The 26,286-nt window shown below is 41.0% G+C and overlaps 1 protein-coding gene across 1 annotated transcript in view; it reads right to left on the reverse strand.

Moving 5' to 3' along the window:
- The window catches only part of LOC132886659 (BMP/retinoic acid-inducible neural-specific protein 3-like), a 172,118-nt gene that overhangs the window by 93,168 nt on the left and 52,664 nt on the right, over positions 1–26,286 (reverse strand). The window contains exon 3 of the mRNA XM_060921595.1: positions 18,278–18,462. Coding sequence (XP_060777578.1) covers positions 18,278–18,462 — 185 coding nt within the window. The remainder of the gene's footprint in view (positions 1–18,277; positions 18,463–26,286) is intronic.

Consider the following 26,286-nt stretch of genomic DNA (forward strand, 5'->3'; position numbering starts at 1 on the left):
CTGGTGGTGGTGGTAGGATCATCATGCTCTGGGGCTGTTTTACTGCCAGTGGAACTGGTTCATTGCACAAAGTGGATGGAATAATGAAGAAGGAGGACTACCTCAGAATTCTTCAGCATAAACCATCAGAGACTTGGAACTTGGGAGTTACAACAGGACAATGAACCCAAGCATGCATCAGAGCTGGTTGTGGAGGATAAGGCAGGCTAACATTAAGCTTAAAACAAGTCCTGACTTCAACCCTATTGAAAATATATGGACCGTGCTTATAAGTCGAGTCCATGCCAAGAAAAAAACAAATTTAATTGAACTCTACCAATTCTACCATGAAGAGTCATGAAATATCCAACCAGAATTCTGCCAGAAGCTTGATTTCAGAAAACCCAAAGAAAATTGCGCACTGAATTCTAGTTTTTTTTTTTTATTAAAGATTTCAAAAATTCTGCCACAGAAAAAGAACAGTTCAGAGAAATCATTGAAAGCCCAAATATTCAATATAATAATATCCAAGATGACATTAAAGGTCATAGGCAACGGTTTTCAATTTATGCACATTTGAAACTTTATATGTTAAAAAACCCTCTGTAATTTTCTTCTGGTCCCAAGAACTATTGTTAATAAGTGATAATTAAAATAAGTTAGTGCGGATTGCGGCGAATTTCTGTTCGGCGATTTTCGTGACCACTTGGCGCGTGACATCATTCAAGACAAACAAACCGCTTGAGTTGAGTCCACTTGTGTTTACTTGCATTGTCGTTCAGCTTGAGTGCAGACGTGTGTTTGGGAATTTCCAAAGAAAAACCATGCCTTATTGTTGTGCAGTGAACTGTAACAACGGGACCGGTTCAGGAAGAAGTTTTTACCTTTTTCTGAGAGAGGAGAAGAGGCGGAGCAAGTCGGTTGGCTTTTTCCGAAAAAGGAGAAGAGGTGGAGCAAGTGGGCTGGCTTTTTCTGAAAAAGGAGACGAGGTGGAGCGAGAGGGTTGGCTTTTTCCGAAAAAGGAGAAGAGGCGGAGCAAGTGGGTTGGCTTTTTCTGAAAAAGGAGAAGTGGCGGAGCAAGTGGGTTGGCTTTTTCCAAAAGAGGAGACGAGGTGGAGAGAGTGGATTGTACGCGTGAAGCCAGGGTTATTTTTTTCTGGAAGAGGAGACGAGGCGAAGAGAGTGGATTGTGCGTGTGAAGCCAGAGGGTTGGCTTTTTCCGAAAAAGGAGAAGAGGCGGAGAGAGTGGATTGTGCGTGTGAAGCCAGAGGGTTGGCTTTTTCCGAAAGAGGAGAAGAGGCGGAGAGAGTGGATTGTGCGTGTGAAGCCAGAGGGTTGGCTTTTTCCGAAAGAGGAGACGAGGCGAAGAGAGTGGATTGTGCGTGTGAAGCCAGAGGGTTGGCTTTTTCCGAAAAAGGAGAAGAGGCGGAGAGAGTGGATTGTGCGTGTGAAGCCAGAGGGTTGGCTTTTTCCGAAAGAGGAGAAGAGGCGGAGAGAGTGGATTGTGCGCGTGAAGCCAGAGGGTTATTTTTTTCTGGAAGAGGAGACGAGGCGAAGAGAGTCATAGCTGCCAACATTCCAAAATTGTAAATAGTAATACAAGGTTGGGTACTGAGTCTTGGTGGGGGGTTGGGGGGGGGCAAAGCCCCCCCCCCGCCGCCAAAGCTTTCTAGCAAAACTACCCTGAAAAATCACACTAAAACAAAATAGTTTGACAAAATTTATTCTACAAACTAAACTATCATCTTACATTAATTTGCAAAGTTCTTTTCAACAATGTATGAAAATAGTCAGTGAATCAGGCAAAAACTTCAAACAATGCAATTGGCACATATAACTTTTGACAAAGTACACATTAGAGAAATAGACTAGAGCTTACTCAGTCAATAGATGTTATTGCACCACATAAACTTGGCAATATCTAACACCATTCGGAAATGCTTTTCTGAGCAAGGGCCCAACATGACTAGCAACGGCTAGGGGAATGTTGTGTTCAATGAAAAAAGACGTGAACAAATATTCGGCCCAGATTGTTGACAGTTCATTTGAAGTGGCCACCCATTTCGTTAGTTTTGCAGTCTTTGAAATATTGTCCGTGCTTTCCTTGTGAAGGGAGGTTTTCACATGTGTTACGATATCAGAACGCCCGCCATGACTGATAGAAATGTCTCGCCGACATGGAGCACAAAACGCGTAGTGATCGCCCTTACTTGACGTAGAAATGAAGGGAAACTCCTCTCGGTACGAGTCCTTGAAGCGCTGGCCCTTCCCCTTAGCCATGCTTTCTTTAGAGATTAGTACTACGCTACATCTTCATAACAAAAGCTTGAAACGCCATGCTTTGTTCAGAAACTTCGTGAACAAAGGCCAGACGATAGCGTGCCATGGATGATCTTATAGACCCCTTCGCATGTTTGTAAACAAACTGACCGTTGCTAGGATGCGCGCGCAGCCTGGACTCAGAAACAATGGCGCTGCCCATAGACTGGCATTATGAGCTGTCAGATTATGCAAAACAATTGTCGTTACAAGATCGAGAATGCTACATAAATAAGTTAACTCTAACAAGTGGACATCGCCTACTGGATCCGTATTTAATTAAAGAGTGGACGGACGATGTTAGTAAGTTCCCTGGTATACAACGGCTAGATATATACTCGTACCTTATTGACAAGACTTCAGTGTACACCCACGAAAAACTTCGTGCCTACAAGTCTTTAGACGCATATGATTGTTATGTGCGGGCATGTACAGAACGTGTTTTACACTGAAATTGTTTTAATCAAATTATGCCAGTGATGTGATGGCAATGTGGCTTTAGCTACAACAGCAAATACCAACACTAAACAGCAATTTGCAGGAGGTAATGGCATGAAAGGAATGATAGTGTAAAGAGTGCAGCTAAGAGAAATCAGAGCTGCGTAAAAAGCGAGAGGCAGAGAGCAGAAATGAAACTGAACGGGGCGGGAGCTAGGTTAGAGCAGTCAACGTAAGTTGGCATTTAGAGTGAGGGCACACAATTTTACCTTTCCATCCTTGCTTTAAAATTGTGATTTTCGGCATACACAAATAATGATGGCACAAAATCTGGACTGCTTGAGTCAAGCGAGACCTCTCCTACAAACAAAATTGCATGCAAAGCTAAGTTAACATGCTAACAATATTCATTACATTGTGTAACCTTGACCCAGCTAATCAGACAAACGTTACCAAAGTATTTTGCTACATCAATAAACGAAGACTAGAAAGAATAAAAAAGAGATTTAATAAATAGCCTGATCTTACCTGTGATGAAGTGGGCGCTGCAAACCCGCGCATTTTTGATAGTGCTTTCATCACAGTCTACACGTTTGATGGCTTGTATCCATAGACGTCGGCGATTTTTTTGGAATGGGTGAGATCCTGCTGGAATTCTGTACATTTTAACCCCATCACTGCTACGATTCTGACACCCGACAACACAACAACTAGGCATTTCTTCCAAATATTTCTTCTCGTCTGACCGTCGCTGAGTCTTTTTTGAGTCCAGGCTGCGCGCATAATTTCCTCTTACGTATGAATGACGTTTACTGCGAAGGGGTCTATAGCATCATTGATTGGCTGAGAGAACAAGCAATAGCCAATGAAATTTGGCGTAGTATCTGCCGCTTGGAACGAAGCGGTGTTTTATCAAATACGAATCCCACCGGTGATAGACTTTGAAAATGACCCATGAAAATTTTCAAAATCGTATTTTATTGTAGTAAATTTGTATTTTCGTAATCAAAACGACAAATCGTAATAAATACAATTTATTCGTAGTAGTTGGCAGCTATGGAGAGTGGATTGTGCATGTGAAGCCAGAGGGTTTGCTTTTTCCGAAAGAGGAGAAGAGGTGGAGAGAGTGGATTGTGCGCATGAAGCCAGAGGGTTGGCTTTTTCCGAAAGAGGAGATGAGGCAGGGAGAGTGGATTGTGCGCGTGAAACAAAATCAAGCAGTCAAAGAAGAAACGGACCAGCAACGCTCAAGCAAAAAGCAGAAGATTGGATATTTCCTTGCTTAGAGTAGGCTATAAATCAGGGGTGGGCAATTATTTTTTCCATGGGGCCACATGAGAAGCAGAAAATTTTGTGGCGGGCCGGACCAAAAGGCTGAACTAAATTCTGCATAATATTAATTGTATTTCTTTATATAAAGCAGTAAATAACATTCTTTTTACAAGCTGCTGAGACGGGTAAGAGTATGGAAAAAACGAGGTTGCCTTACAAAAAATGTCATTTATTCAATCAAATTTCCCAAAACAATGGTTAATAAAATGTGAACGTTTGTACCATTTTTTTTCAGTCACATTCACCCCAAAACACAATAAAGACATCACAATATTGTCTTTCTACTCCAAATATCAAGCAAGATACATCATATTATAATAATGATGCCGTGTCGATTTGGTGTAGGTATCAGATCTACAGATCGGCTGGGGCTCCGGCGCCTGCTGGTGACGTCACACTATGTGATTGGCTGGACCGTTTGAAGGATGACGTACAAGTTTGTGGTTGGTCTGGGCAAATTACAGAAGTAGTTATCGCGGGATTAGGTTTCCATGTCATGTTCATGTCGCGCGCATTGCGTTTTTGTTGAACACAACTTCAAAATAAAAGCAATGCACATTCAGTCCATGCATGAGGTAAAATTAGAAAATACGTTTATTTTGTAATTTCTAATTCACCTTACGCAGGCCGGTCAGAATGAACCAAAGGGCCGGATGCGGCCCGCGGGCTGTAAAATGCCCTGGTCTGCTATAAATAGTATAATGCCGCGGATGGCAGGCTAATGTGGCCTACCGGCACACTGTCAAGTAATCATTACCTATATCCACTAGGGAGGGCGGTTTAATTATTCTTCAAAAGGGCTCTTATTTAGTATTACGACGAAAGTAGGAATTTATCATAACTACCAGGATAAATCGTTTGGGCGTGAGTCTTGTTGAGGTCCGGGGTCACCGCGATCAGAGTCAGCCGAATCGCTGTCTGATTCCGAGGCCGCATGGTCAAACCAGTGAACCACATTCACCGATTCCTTCGCAACGGCCATAGGTTCATACATATACGGTTTCACCTCTCGATATTCAATTTGGAGAGTTCCTACTTCAAAATCGCTATCACTTTCAGACATTTTACACAACCTCTCACGACCAAAGTCCATACACTTGTGCTCGGTTCGCAAGTAAACACAGAACTGCTCCCGGTCTCTTTGCCTTGAATGACGTCATGACGACGGTCCCCTGGCGGTGAAAGTGCGCATAATTGAGATGTAAATAAACCTTCGGAAATTGGGCAAAACAGTATATTTTAACCATTTTATTCAATTTTAGGGTGCACATTAGACACTAGGAAGATTGAATTCGCTTTTTGGGTCGTTCTTCTAGACAATTTATGCTGTGTTCACACTGTGTTCACACGTACGAAAGTGGTATAACTGTATCGATACAAAGTATACCGGTACAGTTTAGTGCATCTGTCCACACTAGCGAGAAATGTTTGCGGTTTTCTTTCACGGTAGTTGAAATGCGCGTGCGCGAAATGTTTCCGTGGTTACCGAGTAACTTCCTTCCGAGAATATATGGCATCTGTTATTCCGTGATCTCGAGAAAACAAAACAATTATTCCGTGATCTCGAGAAAACAAAACAATTATTTCACGATCTCAGCTGGATCACTGTATCTCCGTCGGTAGAGACGAAGCCGGGCCAGTCTTCTGCGGAGGTGCCGCGGACTAATTTTGAAATTATCCCTTATTAAAAGACTTAATGCAATCTCTCCCTGTGTCAACCCCTGATCAAAATATTGCCTTATTAGGTGATCGATTATTCCAGACATTCTAATGGCCAAAGTTGCGTCTATACAGAATGAGAAATAGCCCCAAAGTCAGCATATCACAAGTGTCTTGGCGCACCTGAATGAACCATTTCTCAGCTGTTTACTCGAGATCACGGAATAATTGTTTTGTTTTCTCGAGATCCCGAATTAGTTGTGTTGTTTTCTCGAGATCCTGAATTATGTTGTTATCTCGGGATAACAAGGTGAATAAAAAAAAAAGGATTATATGAAGGGCCTCTCTCGGCTTCCGTACGGATGAAACAACGCGTGTGTGCTTTTTGTTGTTAATGTACAGTCTGTATTTCTGGTGGTCATTTATTCAGTCGAATCGTATAAAACGCGCGAGGCAGTTGAGAAAGAAACAAACGAATCTCCGTTCTTCACTATTTTATTCAGCGAAGACATCGATTGAGGTGTGTGACTTTGCGCATGCGCATTATATTTGTATCGATACAGAGCCGCTTCATCTGTCCACACTACAGCGAAGCGCTACAGTACCGATACTGTACCGGTACGAAACCCATACATTTGTGGGTTTCGTACCAATACAGTTATACCGCTACAGTACCGGTATAGTTGCTAGTGTGGACATGTGTTGCGGTACGAAAGTAGTTTCCTATCGGTACAAAATCCCTAGTATGAACAGGGTAAAAGTTGATATTCTACGTTTCACCTCCGACCATTGCCTATGACCTTTAATGTCACTGTATGTAAACTTCCGACCACAGCTGTAATTAGCATAATTAATACGAATTAAATACTTCTCTGCAGAAATGTTTTTTTTTGTTGTTGCTAATTTTTCAAACTTTGTATTCAGTATACAACCGTCTATGTGCTGCCAATTTCCATGTAAATATCTTGAAAAATAAAAAGTTATTAAGAAGAAACATTTGATCTCATTTTGTGATCCTCGTGCATAATATTATGGACGTTTTCTAAAAATTAATCCGTTTCTTCAATCTTTGATTTGGAACATCTCAAGAACGGATAAACATATTTTAATTCTTTAAAAAGTTTGTTGTTCTGTGATAATTTCTGAATTCGGTGACAGCAGTCTCAAGCAACATGGATTGAATTTCAGTCTTCACCTGATATGCCAAACCCAAGTTAGATTACTTTAATCAAAGTAGTTCTGAGTCGAAGGGAAATGGAGAATACAGTGGTGCTTGAAAGTTTGTGAACCCTTTAGAATTTTGTATATTTCTGCATAAATATGACCTAAAACATCATCAGATTTTCACACAAGTCCTAAAAGTAGATAAAGAGAAGCCAGTTAAACAAATGAGACAAAAATATTATACTTGGTCATTTATTTATCGAGGAAAATGATCCAATATTACATATCTGTGAGTGGCAAAAGTATGTGAACCTTTGCTTTCAGTATCTGGTGTGACCCCCTTGTGCAGCAATAACTGCAACTAAATGTTTCTGGTAACTGTTGATCAGTCCTGCATACCAGCTTGGAGGAATTTTAGCCCGTTCCTCCGTACAGAACAGCTTCAACTCTGGGATGTTGTTGGGTTTCCTCACATGAACTGCTCGCTTCAGGTCCTTCCACAACATTTCGATTGGATTAAGGTCAGGACTTTGACTTGGCCATTCCAAAACATTAACTGTATTCTTCTTTAACCATTCTTTGGTAAAACGACTTGTGTGCTTAGGGTCGTTGTCTTGCTGCATGACCCACCTTCTCTTGAGATACAGTTCATGGACAGATGTCCTGACATTTTCCTTTAGAGTTCGCTGGTATAATTCAGAATTCATTGTTCCATCAATGATGGCAAGCCGTCCTGGCCCAGATGCAGCAAAACAGGCCCAAACCATGATACTGCCATCACCATGTTTCACAGTTGGGATAAGGTTCTTATGCTGGAATGCAGTGTTTTCCTTTCTCCAAACATAACACTTCTCATTTAAACCAAAAAGTTCTATTTTGGTCTCATCCGTCCACAAAACATTTTTCCAATTGCCTTCTGGCTTGTCCACGTTATCTTTAGCAAACTGCATATGGGCAGCAATGTTCTTTTTGGAGAGCAGTGGCTTTCTCCTAGCAACCCTGCCATGCACACCATTGTTGTTCAGTGTTCTCCTGATGGTGGACTCATGAACATTGACATTAGCCAGTGTGAGAGAGGCCTTCAGTTGCTTAGAAGTTACCCTGGGGTCCTTTGTGACCTTGCCGACTATTACCCGCCTTGCTCTTGGAGTGATCTTTGTTGGTCGAGCACTCCTGGGGAGGGTAACAGTGGTCTCGAATGTCCTCCATTTGTACACAATCTGTCTGACTGTGGATTGGTGGAGTCCAAACTCTTTAGAGATGGTTTTGTAACCTTTTCCAGCCTGATGAGCATCAACAATGCTTTTTCTGAGGTCCTCAGAAATCTCCTTTGTTCATGCCACGATACACTTCCACAAACATATATGTTGTGAAGATCAGACTTTGATAGATCCCTGTTCTTTAAGTAAAACAGGGTGCTCACTCACACCTGATTGTCATCCCATTGATTGAAAACACCTGACTCTAATTTCACCTTCAAATTAACTGCTAATCCTAGAGGTTCACATACTTTTGCCACTCACATATATGTAATATTGGATCATTTTCCTCAATAAATAAACAATCAAGTATCATATTTTTGTCTCATTTGTTTAACTGGGTTCTCTTTATCTACTTTTAGGACTTGTGTGAAAATCTGATGATGTTTTAGGTCATATTTATGCAGAAATATAGAAAATTCTAAAGGGTTCACAAACTTTCAAGCACCACTGTAGGTGTACTATACACAAAGTCTGGGAATATTCAGCTGAAACTACAGCAAGAGACAGGGTTGAATCTCTGCCTAAAGTGTTTATGCAAACAAAAATGAACTCCCCAAGGTTAGTGTGTTCATAATTATGTACACATTTTATACTTGCCTCAAAATATCACCCATTATATACAAAAAAAATCCAAAACAAAAAACACCTCTTGCAGTTGTGTTTGATTAGCAGATGTACTGCGTGCACCGTTTGCTCTCCAGCTTGCAAGGTTTGTATCAAAATAATCAATAATTCAACAATAAAATTCAACAATTAAAAAATACAAACATAATACACACCGGGCGGCACAGTGGTGTAGTGGTTAGCGCTGTCGCCTCACAGCAAGAAGGTCCTGGGTTCGAGCCCCGGGGCCGGCGAGGGCCTTTCTGTGTGGAGTTTGCATGTTCTCCCCGTGTCCGCGTGGGTTTCCTCCGGGTGCTCCGGTTTCCCCCACAGTCCAAAGACATGCAGGTTAGGTTAACTGGTGACTCTAAATTGAGCGTAGATGTGAATGTGAGTGTGAATGGTTGTCTGTGTCTATGTGTCAGCCCTGTGATGACCTGGCGACTTGTCCAGGGTGTACCCCGCCTTTCGCCCGTAGTCAGCTGGGATAGGCTCCAGCTTGCCTGCAACCCTGTAGAAGGATAAAGCGGCTAGAGATAATGAGATGAGATGAGATAATACACACCTAACCTTCATATCAGTTATCAGCAAAACAAACAAGTGCAAAAGTTTGCACCCCCACCCCTTGTTCTATCATTTTTTAAAATGCAAAACAGCACAAGTATGTTTGTTTTCAGAATTACAAATGAAAGACAAGTATAATCATATGATGCAAAGAACTATTCCTCTATAGTGTACACACCCCGCTAAAATGATAGGTTTTTCTGATGTAAAAAAAATGAGACCACGATAAATAATTTCAAAACTTTCCCCACCTTTAATGTGACCTATAACCTGTACAATTCAATTGAAAAACTTACAATAAGCTGGTTGCCAAGTGTGCACACCCTTAAACTAATACTTTGTTGAAGCACCTTTTGATTTAATTACAGCATTCAGTCTTTTTGGGTTCATACCTATTATTAAAATGACTCTGATTAACCCCGAATAAAGTTCAGACATTTACTCAGTTGCATCCTCCAGCAAAAGCCAGGGTTCACAGAGAGCTTACGGGACATTCCACCGAATGGGTGCCATTTGCTTGTTGTACCACTCCCAAATTAAACTTAATTTGTTATATCTTTTCAACACTGATTATTATAACACACATTTAACTATTCAAAATGTGTACTGGTCAACCTCAGGCTACGCTACAAGGTTTGGAAGTCAAAGATGGCTGCATTTTTTTCAGTCCTGTTACCAAAACTCTGAAAGTAACAGGACTGAGTTTTTAGCCTAGGATTAGCTAATACATGGAATTAAGCCACATGGCGTCATCGCTAATAGCATGACCACACTTGGCACATTCTAGTGATTTACCAAAAATCTGTATTTTTAAAATAAACAAATATCATCTAAGAAATAATTTAAGTAACAGGACAGTATGTTGACATTGACCTTATCAGTCAAAGTTAAAAAATCATCAAATATACAGAAAAGTAAATGAGAGAACTAATTTTTGGTCTTCCCATGGCCTTCAGAAGACACAACTGATGTAACTTCCTGTTGAGCATATGATTTATGGAACGTTCCAAATTTGTCAGATGGGGTGGGTAACAGGACTGAGTGAAAACCCAGGGACACGACTAAAATGTGTATTTCTCGTCTTGTCTCGTCTCCTTCCACTTATCCGGGACCGGGTCACGGAGGCAGCAGTCTAAGCATGGAAGCCCAAACTTCCCTTTCCCCAGACACCTCGGCCAGCTCCTCGGGAAGAACACCGAGGCGTTCCCAGGCCAGCCGAGAGACATAGTCCCTCCAGCGTGTCCTGGGTCTTCCCCGGGGCCTCCTCCCAGGGGGACATGCCTGGAACACCTCTCTAGGGAGGCGTCCAGGAGGCATCCGAAAAAGATGCCCGAGCCACCTCAGCTGGTTCCTCTTGATGTGGAGGAGCAGCGGCTCTACTCCGAGCTCCTCCCGAGTGACTGTGCTTCTCACCCTATCTCTAAGGGAGTGCCCAGCCACCCTGCGAAGGAAACTCATTTCAGCCGCTTGTATCCGCGATCTTGTTCTTTCTGTCATTACCCAAAGCTCATGACCATAGGTGAGAGTCGGAACGTAGATCGACCGGTAAATTGAGAGCTTCGCCTTTTGGCTCAGCTCCTTCTTCACCACGACGGACCGGTAAAGCGACCGCATCACTGCGGAGGCTGCACCGATCCGCCTGTCGATCTCACGCTCCATCCTTCCCTCACTCATGAACAAGATCCCGAGATACTTAAACTCCTCCACTTGAGGCAGGACTTCTCCACCAACCTGGAGAGGGCAAGCCACCCTTTTCCGGTCGAGAACCATGGCCTCGGACTTGGAGGTGCTGATTCTCATCCCAGCCGCTTCACACTCGACTGCAAACCGCCCCAGTGCATGCTGAAGGTCCTGGTTTGAAGAAGCCAACAGGACAACATCATCCGCAAAAAGCAGAGATGAAATCCTGTGGTTCCCAAACAGGATTCCTTCCGGCCCCTGGCTACGCCTAGAAATTCTGTCCATAAAAATTATGAACAGAACCGGTGACAAAGGGCAGCCCTGCCGGAGTCCAACAGGCACTGGGAACAGGTCTGACTTACTGCCGGCAATGCGAACCAGACTCCTGCTCCATTCGTACAGGGACCGGACAGCCCTTAGCAAAGAGCCATGGATGTGTATTTTAATGAAGATATTGTGGATTTCTTATGAAAAAAATATATTTAAACCATGGATAGGATATGGAGTCACACAACAGTGCAAAAGAAATACTGTTTCTGAAGGATTTTAATCATAATATTTCATAGTTAAGTATAAAGTTAGAGTGCGGGGACAGGTAACACATGCTATTTTTCAGTGTTTAAGGTAGTTTTTATTAATCCTTACAATTATATATCTTAAATTTGAAATCAGATCAATGTGCAGGACACTGCGTAATAAGGAAATGAATTTTAAAATACATTTTTATGTGCATTTATACATATAATTTTCTAGGGACGGAAATGGCACCGATTTGATGGAATGGCTCTTACAAAGCATCAAAGGGATCTCATTGTTGAAAGGTACCAGTCAGGAGAAGGGTACAAAAACATTTCCACGGCATTAGATATACCATGGAGCACAGTGAAGACAGTCATCAAGAAGTGCAGAAAATATGGGACAACTGTGACATTACCAAGAACTGGACGTCCCTCCAAAATTGATGAAAAGGCAAGACAAAAACTGGTCAGGGAGGCTGCCGAGAGGCCTACAGCAACACTGAAGGAGCTGCAGGAATTTCTGGCAAGTACTGGTTGTGTACTACATGTGACAATCTCCCGTATTCTCCATATGTCTGGACTATGAGGTAGGGTCAAAGTAAAACATCCAGGCCTGGCTAAATTTTGCAAAAAAAACCCCCAAAAACCCAAATGATCTCTCCCAAAAGCATGTGGGAAAATGTGTCATGGTCTGAGGAAACCAAGGTTGAACTTTTTGGCCACAATTCCAAAAGGTATGTTTGGCGCAGGCGGCACGGTGGTGTAGTGGTTAGCGCTGTCGCCTCACAGCAAGAAGGTCCGGGTTCGAGCCCCGTGGCCGGCGAGGGCCTTTCTGTGCGGAGTTTGCATGTTCTCCCTGTGTCGGCGTGGGTTTCCTCCGGGTGCTCCGGTTTCCCCCACAGTCCAAAGACATGCAGGTTAGGTTAACTGGTGACTCTAAATTGACTGTAGGTGTGAATGTGAGTGTGAATGGTTGTCTGTGTCTGTGTTAGCCCTGTGATGACTTGTCCAGGGTGTACCCCACCTTTCGCCCGTAGTCAGCTGGGATAGGCTCCAGCTTGCCTGCGACCCTGTAGAACAGGATAAAGCGGCTAGAGATAATGAGAGGAGATGAGATGTTTGGCACAAAAACAACAATGCGCATCACCAAAAGAACCCCATACCCACGGTGAAGCATGGTGGTGGCAGCATCATGTTTTGGGGTTGTTTTTCTTCAGCTGGAACAGGGGCTTTAGTCAAGGTGGAGGGAATTATGAACAGTTCTAAATACCAGTCAGTTTTGGCCCAAAACCTTCAGGTGTCTGCTAGAAAGATGAAGATGAAGAGGAATTTCACCTCTCAGCCCAAAAAAGTTTTGGATCAGCCCAGCCAGAGCCCAGACCTAAATACAATTGAAAATCTGTGGGGTGACCTGAAGAGGGCTGTGCACAAGAGATGCCCTCACAATCTGACCGATTTGGAGCACTTTTGCAAGGAAGAGTGGACAAATATTGGCAAGTCTAGATGTGGCAGGCTGATAGACTCCGACCCAAAAAGACTGAATGCTGTACTTAAAGCAAAAGGTGCTTCAACAAAGTATTAGTTTCAGGGTGTGCACACTTATGCAACCAGCTTATGGTACATTTTTTATTTTTTATGCTTTTCCCCCTAACAGATTTGTTTGTTTTTCAATTAAACTGTACAGGTTATAGGTCACATTAATGGTAGGAAAAGTTTTGAAATAATTTATCGTGGTCTCATTTTTTTTTACATCATTTTAACAGGGTGTGTACACTTTTTATACCCACTGTAAGTCACAATCAGTTAGTGCAATGCCAACTTTGTAACTGACTTGTCACTTGTCTTTTTTTTTTTAACTAACAGTATCATGAAATTCATTTTCTTCCTAAATTAATAAAGAAACATGTTAAACCTAATTAAAAACATTTGTATAATATTTTAGGATAAATATGCAGGTGATTTTCTATAATCACGTGCGCTGATTAGTCAAGAAATTCAGACTGATTCTCAATAATCACCTCGAGCAACTCGGCAAAATGGCGGCCAATCGTTTTGTCACCATAAGTGAAGAAGAATTACAAACTATGGAAAAAAAATGCTGTTCCTAAAAGCACTAAAGATGCTACAAAATTTGGTATAAAACTATTCAAACGGTAAGGTGGGATGTGATTTTTGTTATCGAAGTATTTTCTGCGACTCGGCGTAGATAAGTGACACAAGTCTGCGCCGCAAAGTTATAACGTTTACATACCGCTTTTGAATAATTGTGAATTTTAAGTTGCAACTACAGGCCATTTTGTAAAGTAGTTGTCATAGTGTTGTGTAATGTATCAAATTAAAGAGCATGAAGATCTGAATCGAAAACTTGTTTAATTTTGTAAATATGTCTAAAAAAAACAAAAAAGTTATGAACTTTTGAAAATCAAGTGTTTTACAAAATTTCCATTTCTGTCCGTTGCCCCGGTCACAAACCAGCAATCGTTTTCCATTGGTTTAATTTTCCATTCATGAGGAAAAAAAAAAAACTCAAACAGAAATTAACAGGCCAAAAAGACAAAAATTGAGTATCAGGGTAAGAATTACAGACAAAGGCTTCTTCTTCTTCTTGTAGATCACAATTCTGCACCTAGAAGGCTTAAAAGTATGGTAACACATCAATGAAACTGGTCCATCCTTTGTGTTTAAACATTAAAAGTCAGACTTCAGTGGGTATGTTAATTTTAAATTGAGAACACAGTATCACTGATACAGTGGTGCTTGAAAGTTTGTGAACCCTTTAGAATTTTCTATATTTCTACATAAATATAACCTAAATCATCAGATTTTCACACAAGTCCTAAAAATAGATAAAGAGAACCCAGTTAAACAAATGAAACCAAAAGTCTTATACTTGGTAATTTATTTATTGAGGAAAATGATCCAATATTACATATCTGTGAGTGGCAAAAGTATGTGAACCTTTGCTTTCAGTATCTGGTGTGACCCCCTTGTGCAGCAATAACTGCAACTAAACGTTTGCGGTAACTGTTGATCAGTCCTGCACACCGTCTTGGAGGAATTTTAGCCCGTTCCTCCATACAGAACAGCTTCAACTCTGGGATGTTGGTGGGTTTCCTCACATGAACTGCTCGCTTCAGGTCCTTCCACAACATTTCGATGGGACTAAGATCAGGACTTTGACTTGGCCATTCCAAAACATTATTTTTCTTTAACCATTCTTTGGTAGAACGACTTGTGTGCTTAGGGTCGTTGTCTTGCTGCATGACTCACATTCTCTTGAGATTCAGTTCACGGACAGATGTCCTGACATTTTCCTTTAGAATTCACTGGTATATTTCATAATTCATTGCTCCATCAATGATGGCAAGCTGTCCTGACTCAGATGCAGCAAAACAGGCCCAAACCATGAGTCTACCACCACCATGTTTCACAGATGGGATAAGGTTCTTATGCTGGAATGCAGTGTTTTCCTTTCTCCAAACATAACGCTTCTCATTTAAACCAAAAAGTTCTATTTTGGTCTCATCCGTCCACAGAACTTTTTTCCAATAGAGGATGTGCAGTCACGTGACCCGCACGTGTGTACTCCGCCCACTCCGGCATATTGGACGGCATCAGGATTGTTTACCTTGCGCGAGCGTAATGGATCCAGGGAGTAATTCCCAATAAAATTCGGAAAATACCCCATCTACATCGCGCGATAACTTGTCTAAGTTTGTTCAGCATCTTGAAGGTGACGTGAGGCAGCGTTACGTGGAAAAGTGTTCCAGGTTGGGGATTGCAGATCCGTACAACTTGCCGCAATCCTTGTTCAGGGAAATTCGGAGCTGCGGTGCCGGCGATTTGCCCGATCTGGCCTACCACGACATTTACAATTTTCTTGTTAATCGTGAATCGTGTTACACTGGCAAAGCCCTCAAAGCTTACAAGATTCTGGAAGCTTATAAATATTTTGTTGCAGGATGGGTATCTCAACTATACCTCTGGAAGTTCCCAAAGAAGAATGTCTACTTGATAACCTCACAGGTAAGTGGCATTAAGACGTTTATCATAAAGAGACTATGCAGGACGTTTTATCTTAAGAATGTTCGAAATTTAAACTCAGTTCCAGATAATGACAGGGTTGTCAATATGTATGTTTTTGTCTGAAAAACAGGAAATCTGCGCAGCTTCTGCGAAAACGTGGGCAGTTTTCTTCTCATACTTCCTATGTTTCATGGACTGTAAGGCATTTGCTTATTTAGTCATTTTAATACAGAATTTACTCTGATGAAATTATTCAGACACTCCAACGCCCCCTTAAAGAAAAAAATCGGATCTGCGCGTTTCAGCCGTGAAACGGCATCCGCCGTTTGCATCCCTGTTTAAACTCATAGATTAACCGACTTTAACCGGCTAATGAGGCTCAGTGGTTGGTCAAGATTTTTTTAGTTTTCGCCATCCCTACTATGGATTGGCCTTTCAAAGGCATATATGAGCCAAAAAGATAAAACATTGTCATAGACTAGGCCAGGGTAGTCGGGCTAGGCATAGCCATTTTAAACGTTAGAGACTGTCTAGTTTCTAAGTATGCAGTTATCATTCAATCCGAAAATCAACTTAACAGATGTACTAGGAGTATTGAATTAGAAGATTACACCAAATGCTGAACAAGATATAACCATTCTTGAAAGATCTACTCCCACACACTTGATAATTAGAACGGGTTCGTCTAAGTTCTGTGCGCAGCCTTGCCATCCAAAATGGCGGATAACGAATATCACGTGACCTCGTGACGTCACGTCCACGCTCTCTATAGCCTTCTGGCTTGTCCACATGATCTTTAGCAAGACGAGCAGCAATGTTTTTTTTGGAGAGCAGTGGCTTTCTCCTTGCAACCCTGCCATGCACACCATTGTTGTTCAGTGTTCTCCTGATGGTGGACTCATGAACATTAACATTAGCCAATGTGAGAGAGACTTTCAGTTCCTTAGGCCAAGTTTACATTAGACCGTATCTGTCTCGTTTTCTTCACGGATGCACTGTCCGTTTACATTAAAACGCCTGGAAACGCCGGGAAACGGGAATCCGTCAGGGTCCACGTATTCAATCCAGATCGTGTCTGGTCCGGTGCTGTGTAAACATTGAGAATACGCGGATACGCTGTGCTGAGCTCTAGCTGGCATCGTCATTGGACAACGTCACTGTGACATCCACCTTCCTGATTCGCTGGCGTTGGTCATGTGACGCGAATGCTGAAAAACGGCGCGGACTTCCGCCTTGTATCACCTTTCATTAAAGAGTATAAAAGTATGAAAATACTGCAAATACTGATGCAAATACTGCCCATTGTGTAGTTATGATTGTCTTTAGGCTTGCCATCCTTCCACTTGCAAGTGGTAAGTGACGCGCATGCCCGATATGCACTGAGATCACACACACAGTGGCTCAGTCCCGAATCACTGCTTGTGCACTTCACTCGCGCGCTGTGTGAGCTGCGCAGGGCCGGAGTGCGCACCCTCCAGAGGGCACTCGCTGTTCAGGGCGGAGTGATTTGGAGCGCAGGATGCCTGCGGAGCCGAGCGTATCCGTGTATTGGCGTTGCTGTGTGCACGCGAATCGTGTATTGGCGTTGCTGTGTGCACACTAATCATTTTAAAAATGTTAATCTGATGATCCGCTGATACGGTCTAATGTAAACCCCACCTTAGAAGTTACCCTGGGGTCCTTTGTGACCTTGCCGACTATTACATGCCTTACTCTTGGAGTGATCTTTGTTGGTCGACCACTCCTGGGGAGGGTAACAATGATCTTGAATTTCCTCCATTTGTAAACAATGGACTGTGGATTGGTGGAGTCCAAACTCTTTAGAGATGGTTTTGTAACCTTTTCCAGCCTGATGAGCATCAACAATGCTTTTTCTGAGGTCCTCAGAAATCTCCTTTGTTCATACCACGATACACTTCCACAAACATATATGTTGTGAAGATCAGACTTTGATAGATCCCTGTTCTTTAAATAAAACAGGGTGCCCACTCACACCTGATTGTCATCCCATTGATTGAAAACACCTGACTCTGATTTCACCTTCAAATTAACTGCTAATCCTAGAGGTTCACATACTTTTGCCACTCACAGATATGTAACATTGGTTCATTTTCCTCAATAAATAAATGACCAAGTTTAATATTTTTGTCTTATTTGTTTAACTCGGTTCTCTTTATCTACTTTTAGGGCTTGTGTGAAAATCTGATGATGTTTTAGGTCATATTTATGCAGAAATATAGAAAATTCTAAAAGGTTCACAAACTTTCAAGCACCACTGTATAATATTCATTGATGACATGAAATTAAAAGTTGACTCGAAGGGTACGCAAACTTTTACACTCAAAAGGTGTTTATTGAAATATCACTGAGCCTATCCCAGCTGGCGATGGGCGAGAGAGAGGTGGGGTGGGTACACCCTGAACAAGTCGCCAGGTCTGTTGATCTTAATATCCTTTCATTAATTTTTATTTGTTTGATTGATTGATTGATTGATTGATTGATTGATTGATTGATTGATTGATTGATTGATTGATTGATTTAATATTTAACTGGTCATTAATTGATGTGACTGAAAATGTAACTGATTGTTTTATGTAATTTATGTCGCTGATTATTAATTAAAATTTCGATCATGATAATTTAACATGTAATTAATGGACAAGTTAAGGCTCAAATCCAGTTAAAGTGACTTTGAGCTCCGCCACTGCATGCTTGAGAAGGTCAGGGCCGTACCTTGATGGCGGCAGAGGCAATCTGAAGGTGGTGCAGTTTCCTCAGTGTGCTGTCTCGGTCAATGAAGTAGGAGGCAGCGAGGTGATGGAGGGCCTCGAGTGTCAGCGTGCCATTTGCGGCACCGCTGTTTGAATGGGCTTCACTCAGCTTCCTCTTATCCACAAAAATGGTCAAGGACTCCTCGCCTGGATGAAAGAGAAGTGAGAAACGTTAGTTCATGCGCCACTGAGCAGCTGAGCACCGACTCCCTCTATCCTCGCCTCACCAGTTCTCTCCATTCTCCAAACATTTAGTGCGTCTCTATCAGCTACAGTTTGGTGAATAGTCTACAGAGAGGACTTAATCAGGACAGCACCATGAAATCATACATACACACACACACACACACACACACATATATATATATTATTTTCCACGACCAGCACATCCTGAAGTGTTTCATTCCTCTTAAAGCTAGACTGCCTTTCAGATTTTAAGTGTAGGTCATAAAAAGAATTTTCCACGACACCCAATCATTTTTGTTCAGTGGACCGAAAGCTACTGAATTCGAATCCCAGACTTCCAATTTTATTAGTTTTTGTAAAATTGAACAATTAATGAATTAATTCTCCGCTATTTTTTCCTGCTTCACCATGACTCAATACAAGATACTACATCATGCATTACGTAGTGGGCTTTCCCTGTTCGCACAAGGCATTGTGGGATACAAATTTGAGAGAAAAATGGAGGACATGAGTGTGCGAATGAAATGTGAAAGCCCGACTACAGTAACGGAAAGCGAGAAAAAAAGACGTTATGTTATATACGAAGGAAAGGAAATGCAGGACCAAACTAATAAATATAGGCGGTCAGCAAGTACCTCAGTGTGATCAGTTGTTCGTTTAGCAACAGAATGATGGAACTGTCAGTTTGTCTGCAAAGCAGGACTTCCTCTGTCTGCTTGACTGCACGAAGCGAGTGATTTCATGTACATTATTTGCTCGGGAATCCCCTCAAATTAAATAACTTCCCGGCCACAGAATGGCCTGATATTTTGAGAGATATTACAGAAATAAACATATATCACAATGACCAAATTTCAGAAGGAACTACACTACCGTGCAAAAGTTTGGGGTCACCCAGACAATTTTGTGTTTTCCATGAAAAGTCACACTTTTTTATTTACCACCATAAGTTGTAAAATGAATAGAAAATATAATCAAGACATTTTTCTGGCCATTTTGAGCATTTAATCGACCCCACAAATGTGATGCTCCAGAAACTCAATCTGCTCAAAGGAAGGTCAGTTTTATAGCTTCTCTAAAGAGCTAAACTGTTTTCAGCTGTGCTAACATGATTGTACAAGGGTTTTCTAATCATCCATTAGCCTTCTGAGGCAATGAGCAAACACATTGTACCATTAGAACACTGGAGTGAGAGTTGCTGGAAATGGGCCTCTATACACCTATGGAGATATTGCACCAAAAAAACAGACATTTGCAGCTAGAATAGTCATTTAGCACATTAGCAATGTATAGAGTGTATTTCTGATTAGTTTAAAGTGATCTTCATTGAAAAGAACAGTGCTTTTCTTTCAAAAATAAGGACATTTCAAAGTGACCCCAAACTTTTGAACGGTAGTGTAAATTTCACCGATTTTATGAAATCAAAAGGTTGTCTAGCTTTAAAGCAAAGCGATTTCCCAACTACAGCAATGTTCTGTTTATTAAATTACTTACTATATGTTTATTGTTGCATTTTATATTGTGGAACATCCACAAGACAAATTATCTCCTGGTATCTTTTACCTTCTAAGAAGGTTCAGCGATAAGGTTTTATTCTTTCCACATTCACTGGATATCAGCAATTGTGCACTCTGATTGGCTACTCTACTACTAGGATATCAGCTCATATACCGTAGAAAAAAACAAAATGGCAGATCAAGTTACTGAACTAATCGAGGACGAAATAAAAACTCTCCTTGAAAACAGAAATACAAAAAAAGCAACAAAATATGGAATGAAAGTATTTGATGGTAAGAATATATATATATATTTTTGTATTTTTTCATGAATTATTATTAGAGCATTTTTCACGAATTGCTACTGTCATTTCGCCGGTTTGTTTACATTCTAAGCGGAAATTATTTTGTCGGATGTTTTGTATAAAGTTTTTATTTATCGAATTTGCAAAAAAAAATTTAAATAAAAATGCTCCATTTATCAAAATTCAGTGAATGTGGTTAGAATAAAACAGTTATTCCACTCAGTCTCATCATACATGGCTTATAGCTATGCACCTCGTTGGGTATCAGCTCATGTATGACTTGATTTCAGGGAATAACTGTTAACTATATAACCTGCATAATACTTTTTGAACGTTCTAAGTGAGCTAATCTGTTAGATGGAGTGCTAGTAATCGGCAATGCTAGACGTGTAGCCTAAGCTATTTCAAGATATTTCAGAAAACTTTAATCCAAAATTTAATCCAAATATGGGCTAACAAAATGTGCGTTGCTGATCAAAATTTGTGGCTACTACCTCATAGAGGCGAAGCCTTAGCAGTAGCCGCTATTTCATCGTGTTGTAAGAATGAGTGTAACAATAGCAAAACTTCGTAACCAATCAGCACCTATCCTGATCAAGTTCGATTACCCGTTCTACTTCTTGATAAACTTCAGAAACCAGGAACGAAATAAGAGAAACCTTGTTATAACTTCGTAGTATCGGAAGATAATCAGCAGATAAAAAGATAAACGAAATTCACCTCGTGGTTCGCCAAGGCTACTAATTCGATATCAAGTACCGTAAGTGGTGTTTCTTTGAAGAAAATTTGCCTTTTGATTATCACAGCTTCTGTTTGGTCCTTATGAAAGGTCAAATGAAAAGTTTTGTAAGTTTTTTGAGCTTTTTAACAGATATATCGAGAAGCCGATATCAAACTTCTGCTATTCGCTTTAATTTTTAATTTTTTTTTTATTTTTTACACTACACTTGTGAAACAAAATGTGCTCATTAGTACTAAATAATGCTTCTGAGACAATTCATGAACAAGTGCATTCTTACTATTTTGAAAATAGATCTAGTTCACAGCACTGTATTTTGAACTAAAGACAGTAAACAAAATACTACAAGCCCTGATGCTGCTCACAGCTTGGTGATGTTTGCAATAGATGAGGCGAGTATAATTGATAACATGATGTGCATATGCTATATTTACTGTCTGGACATGGGATCAGAAAACAATTTTATTTATAAGCAGTAGCCATATGTACCCATACGGCACCTATTTTTTATTTTTTTTTAAATGATCCAACTTGGGCGGCACGGTGGTGTAGTGGTTAGCGCTGTCGCCTCACAGCAAGAAGGTCCGGGTTCGAGCCCCGTGGCCGACGAGGGCCTTTCTGTGCGGAGTTTGCATGTTCTCCCCGTGTCCGCATGGGTTTCCTCCGGGTGCTCCGGTCTCCCCCACAGTCCAAAGACATGCAGGTTAGGTTAACTGGTGACTCTAAATTGACCGTAGGTGTGAATGTGAGTGTGAATGGTTGTCTGTGTCTATGTGTCAGTTCTGTGATGACCTGGTGACTTGTCCAGGGTGAACCCCGCCTTTCGCCCGTAGTCAGCTGGGATAGGCTCCAGCTTACCTGCTACCCTGTAGAACAGGATAAAATGGCTAGAGATAATGAGATGAGATGAGATGAGATGATCCAACTTGAAGGGCACTCAGTAGAGTGCATACCTCTGTCAAGCCACATATCTGGATTTGCATCAAACTCTAATCAATTGTTCCTTGGCCCATGGCTCACCTTTCCACCAAATTTAATCAAAATCCGTTCACTACTTTTTTGTTACATTTGGAAAAAAAAATCCTGGATCTGCATCCATATCTGGACCCTGGATCGACAAACATATCCAGATTTGCATCAAAATCTATTCAATTGTTCCATGGCCCATGGCTCACCTTTCCACCAAATTTAATCAAAATCTGCTCACTACTTTTTGAGTTACATTTGGAAAAGTCAGGAAAAAAAAATCCTGGATCCGCATACATATCTGGACCCTGGGTTGACAAACATATCGAGATTTGCATCAAAATTTAATCAATTGTTCCATGGCCCATGGCTCACCTTTCCACCAAATTTCATCAAAATCTATTCACTACTTGTTGAATTACATTTGGAAAATTAAAAAAAAAAAAAATCCTGGATCTGCATACATATCTGGACCCTGGATCGGCAAACCTATCCAGATTTGCATCAAAATCTAATCAACTGTTCCATGGCCCATGGCTCACCTTTCCACCAAAATTTATCAAAATCTGTTCACTACTTTTTAATTTACATTCGAGACGGAGGAGAAAAACTTGGTGCAGTAATTAACCTGGGTCTTGTATATCCAATTGAATAATCTGAACATGACAGCGTGGAAAAGAGTACTGAAATGTGTGATCACCAGATCATTGCTAATTCAACAGTTTCTCAAACTAAAATCGGTTCTTTTGGCCTTTGTTGCGTTTTCTTTTTCCGGCATAGAAACTCCAGTCCTCTCATTTTATCACTCGTACGTGAAAGGATGAGGGAGAGCAGGCGGCAGTTCGACCGCTGGAGGGTTTTTGTTTGGGGAGAAAGTGTTTCAGTGGAAAAATGACTCCAGTCAGGTGCTGAATTGCCTAGAGATCTAAATGGAGTCCAAATTAGGGCACGGGGGGTGCACTTAGTAGCTGAGATATTGATTGTGGGATTGTTGGGATGAGTACTGTAATTATTCTCAGAGGGAAATATAGTCGTTGGGTACTGACTCTTTCTGCAATTAGAGTACAATAAGAGCCGCAATGCCGTCGTCACACACTTGCAGTGGCAGACAGGCTGATTGATGTTGATACCATGGGCAGGTTGTGTGATGTCACCGAACTATGCCATATTTTCCATTTGTACCAAGATCTTACATACGTGTCCTTAATAATTTTGTCTGGAGAAATGTTGTGAAATGCATGCATGTTTTGCGAAATAGACTTTTTTTTTAACTACACTGAATGTTTGACTTGATCCCTATCTGCAGAAGCTGGCTGTTTATTTTATGCTCCATTCCCATGAATAATGGATGAAGGAGCACAATTAAGACTAAAAGCCAAGCCACTTGAGTGAAGTATGGGTTGTCCGACTATCACAACTTGCTCAGGACTTCAGTGCTTTTTTGAGGCTATACTGCAAAAGGATCAGTGCAATAATCAATCTATCATATTACATTATATCAGGATCCCTTAATTTTTAAAACGCACTCATGTATAACTTGGTGTAGGGCATGCAAGTAAAATGACGAGTGCGCAGCATTCAACAAAGCTTCCTTGACAGTTGACATTGCTTGACTGGCATTTGTGATGTCTATAGCAGCGTCTTGAGGTTTTCAAGGCTTCGGAGCAAATTATATACGCAATGCTGAGTTCGCTGAAAAACAGAGTCATGTTTCAGTTATACCGTATGTAGGTCTGACCATTAACCAAAGCATGATATTGGATCAAGCTCAAGCCTTAGGCTGTAAATCCACTTAAAAACTATGGAATGCCAATGAAGTGCAATATTAAATACATAAAATGACACTTAAGTATCATAACCCCAATTCCAAAAAAGTTGGGATGCTGTGTAAACTGTAAATAAAAACACAATGCGATAATTTGCAAATCATGGAAACCCTAGATTTCATTGAAAACAGTACAAAAACATATCAAATGCTGAAACTGAGAATTAAAAAAAAAAAATTATATATATATAGTCATTTTGAATTTGATCTCATCACATTTAAAAAAAAATTGGGACAGGGGCATGCATCACTGTGTTGCATCACTTCTACTTTTAACAACACTCTGTAAATATTTGGGAACTGAGGAGACCAATTGATGTAGTTTTGAAAGAGAAATATTGTCCCATTTTTGCCCGATATACAATTTCAATTGCTCAACAGTTTGTCATATTTTGTGCTTCATAATGTACCAAATGTTTTAAACAGGAGACAGGGCTGGACTGCAGGCAGGCCAGTTTAGCACCTGGACTCTTTTACTACAGAGCCATGCAGTTTTAATGTGCAGAAAGTGGTGTGGCATTGTCTTGCTGAAAGAAGGAAGGCCTTCCCTGAAAAAAAGATTTTGTCTGGATGGCAGCATATTGCTCTGAAATGTGTGTATATATCATTCAGCATTAATGATGCCTTCCCAGATGTGCAAGCTACCCATGGCATGTGCACTAATGCCCCCTCATACCATCACAGATTCTGGCTTTTGAACTGTGCACTGATAACAAGCCGGATGGTCCCTCTCCTCTTTAGCCTGGAGGACGTAGTGTCCATGATTTTGAAAAATAATTTCTACTTCTGATTCGTCAGACCTCAGGACAATTTTCCACTTCGCCTCAGTCCATCATAAAAGAGCTTGGGCCCAGAGAAGGTGGCAGTGTTTCTGGATATTGTTTATATCTGGTTTTAACTTGCATTTGTGGATGCAGTAATGAACTGTTTTCACAGACGATGGTTTTCTGAAGTGTTCCTGAGCCCATACAGTGATTTCCACTACAGACACGTGTCTGCTTTTAATGCAGTGTCTCCTGAGGGCCTGAAGATCACAGGCATCCAATGTCAGTTTTCAGCCTTGTCTCTTGCATACAGAGATTTCTCCAGATTCTCTGAATCTTTTAATGATATTATGGACCATAGATGATGTGAGCCACAAATTCTTTGCAATTTTACATTGAGGAACGTTATTTTTTATTAAATTATTGCACTGTTTGCCCACACAGTCTTTCACAGAGCAGTGAACCCCTCCCCATCTTTACTTCTGAAAGACTCCACCTCTCTAGGATGCTCTTTTTATACCTAATCATCTTACTGACCTGTTGCCAATTAACCAAATTAGTTTTTTTTTCGCATTAAGCAACTTTTTCAGGCTTTTGTTGCCCCTGTCCCAACTTTTCTGAAACATGTTCAAAATGAGCATATATTTTTCAAAAGCAATAAAATTTCTCAGTTTCAACATTTGATATGTTGTCTTTGTACTGTTTTCAATGAAATATACTGTAGGGTCTCCATGATTTGCAAATCTTCACATTCTGTTTTTATTTATGTTTTACACAGTGTCCCAACTTTTTTGGAATTGGGGTTGTAGTATTTTCCCTTCAAAGTACACAAAAGGATTAATCCGAGCGTCCCTAATGGGGGTTAATCAGTGTTGGTTATTGCCTTACGTCATCGAAAACATGGATTCAAATAATGGGAAAAATATATTTTGGTTGTCATGTTACCTAAATATGCAATTTGACCTCATTCCATTTTGCAAAAAATATCCCTTCATGTCAACATGGGCTGATCTGAGAAGCACTACCAGTCAGCTCATCAATTTCAGCATATTAGTATATTTTCTCCCACAGCAAGAGAAAAGATCTGAAAGAATCTATCGATGCTCCCTATATTTCAGCTAAATTAATGTCTGCCCTCCTTTTTCTTAAGTCTGTCCTAAGAGATAAGTTGTGCAAAAAGGTTTCAGTAAAATTGGGCCAACAACAACAAAAAACCCCACTAATTTTGGCCTTCTCAAAATGATAGTAGTTTTCAAATGATTGTTAATTTGGAAATTTATAAAGTTATTTATAAATTATTATTTATATTCAGGCGGCACGGTGGTGTAGTGGTTAGCACTGTTGCCTCACAGCAAGAAGGTTCTGGGTTCGAGCCCAGTGGCCGACAGGGGCTTTTCTATGTGGAGTTTGCATGTTCTCCCCATGTCTGAGTGGCTTTCCACAGTCCAAAGACATGCAGGTTAGACTAACTGGTGGCTCTAAATTGACTGTAGGTGTGAATGGTTGTTTGTGTCTATGTGTCAGCCCTGCGATGATCTGGCGACTTGTCCAGGGTGTATCCCGCCTCTCGCCCATAGTCAGCTGGGATAGGCTCCAGCTTGCCTGCAACCCTGCACAGGCAAAGCAGTTACGGATAATGGATGGACATGATTTGTTCTGGCATAAGTGTTAACCTTCATTATAATCTTGA

Source organism: Neoarius graeffei, chromosome 1, assembly GCF_027579695.1.
Source record: "Neoarius graeffei isolate fNeoGra1 chromosome 1, fNeoGra1.pri, whole genome shotgun sequence".
In the NCBI taxonomy this organism is placed as follows: Eukaryota; Metazoa; Chordata; class Actinopteri; order Siluriformes; family Ariidae; genus Neoarius; species Neoarius graeffei.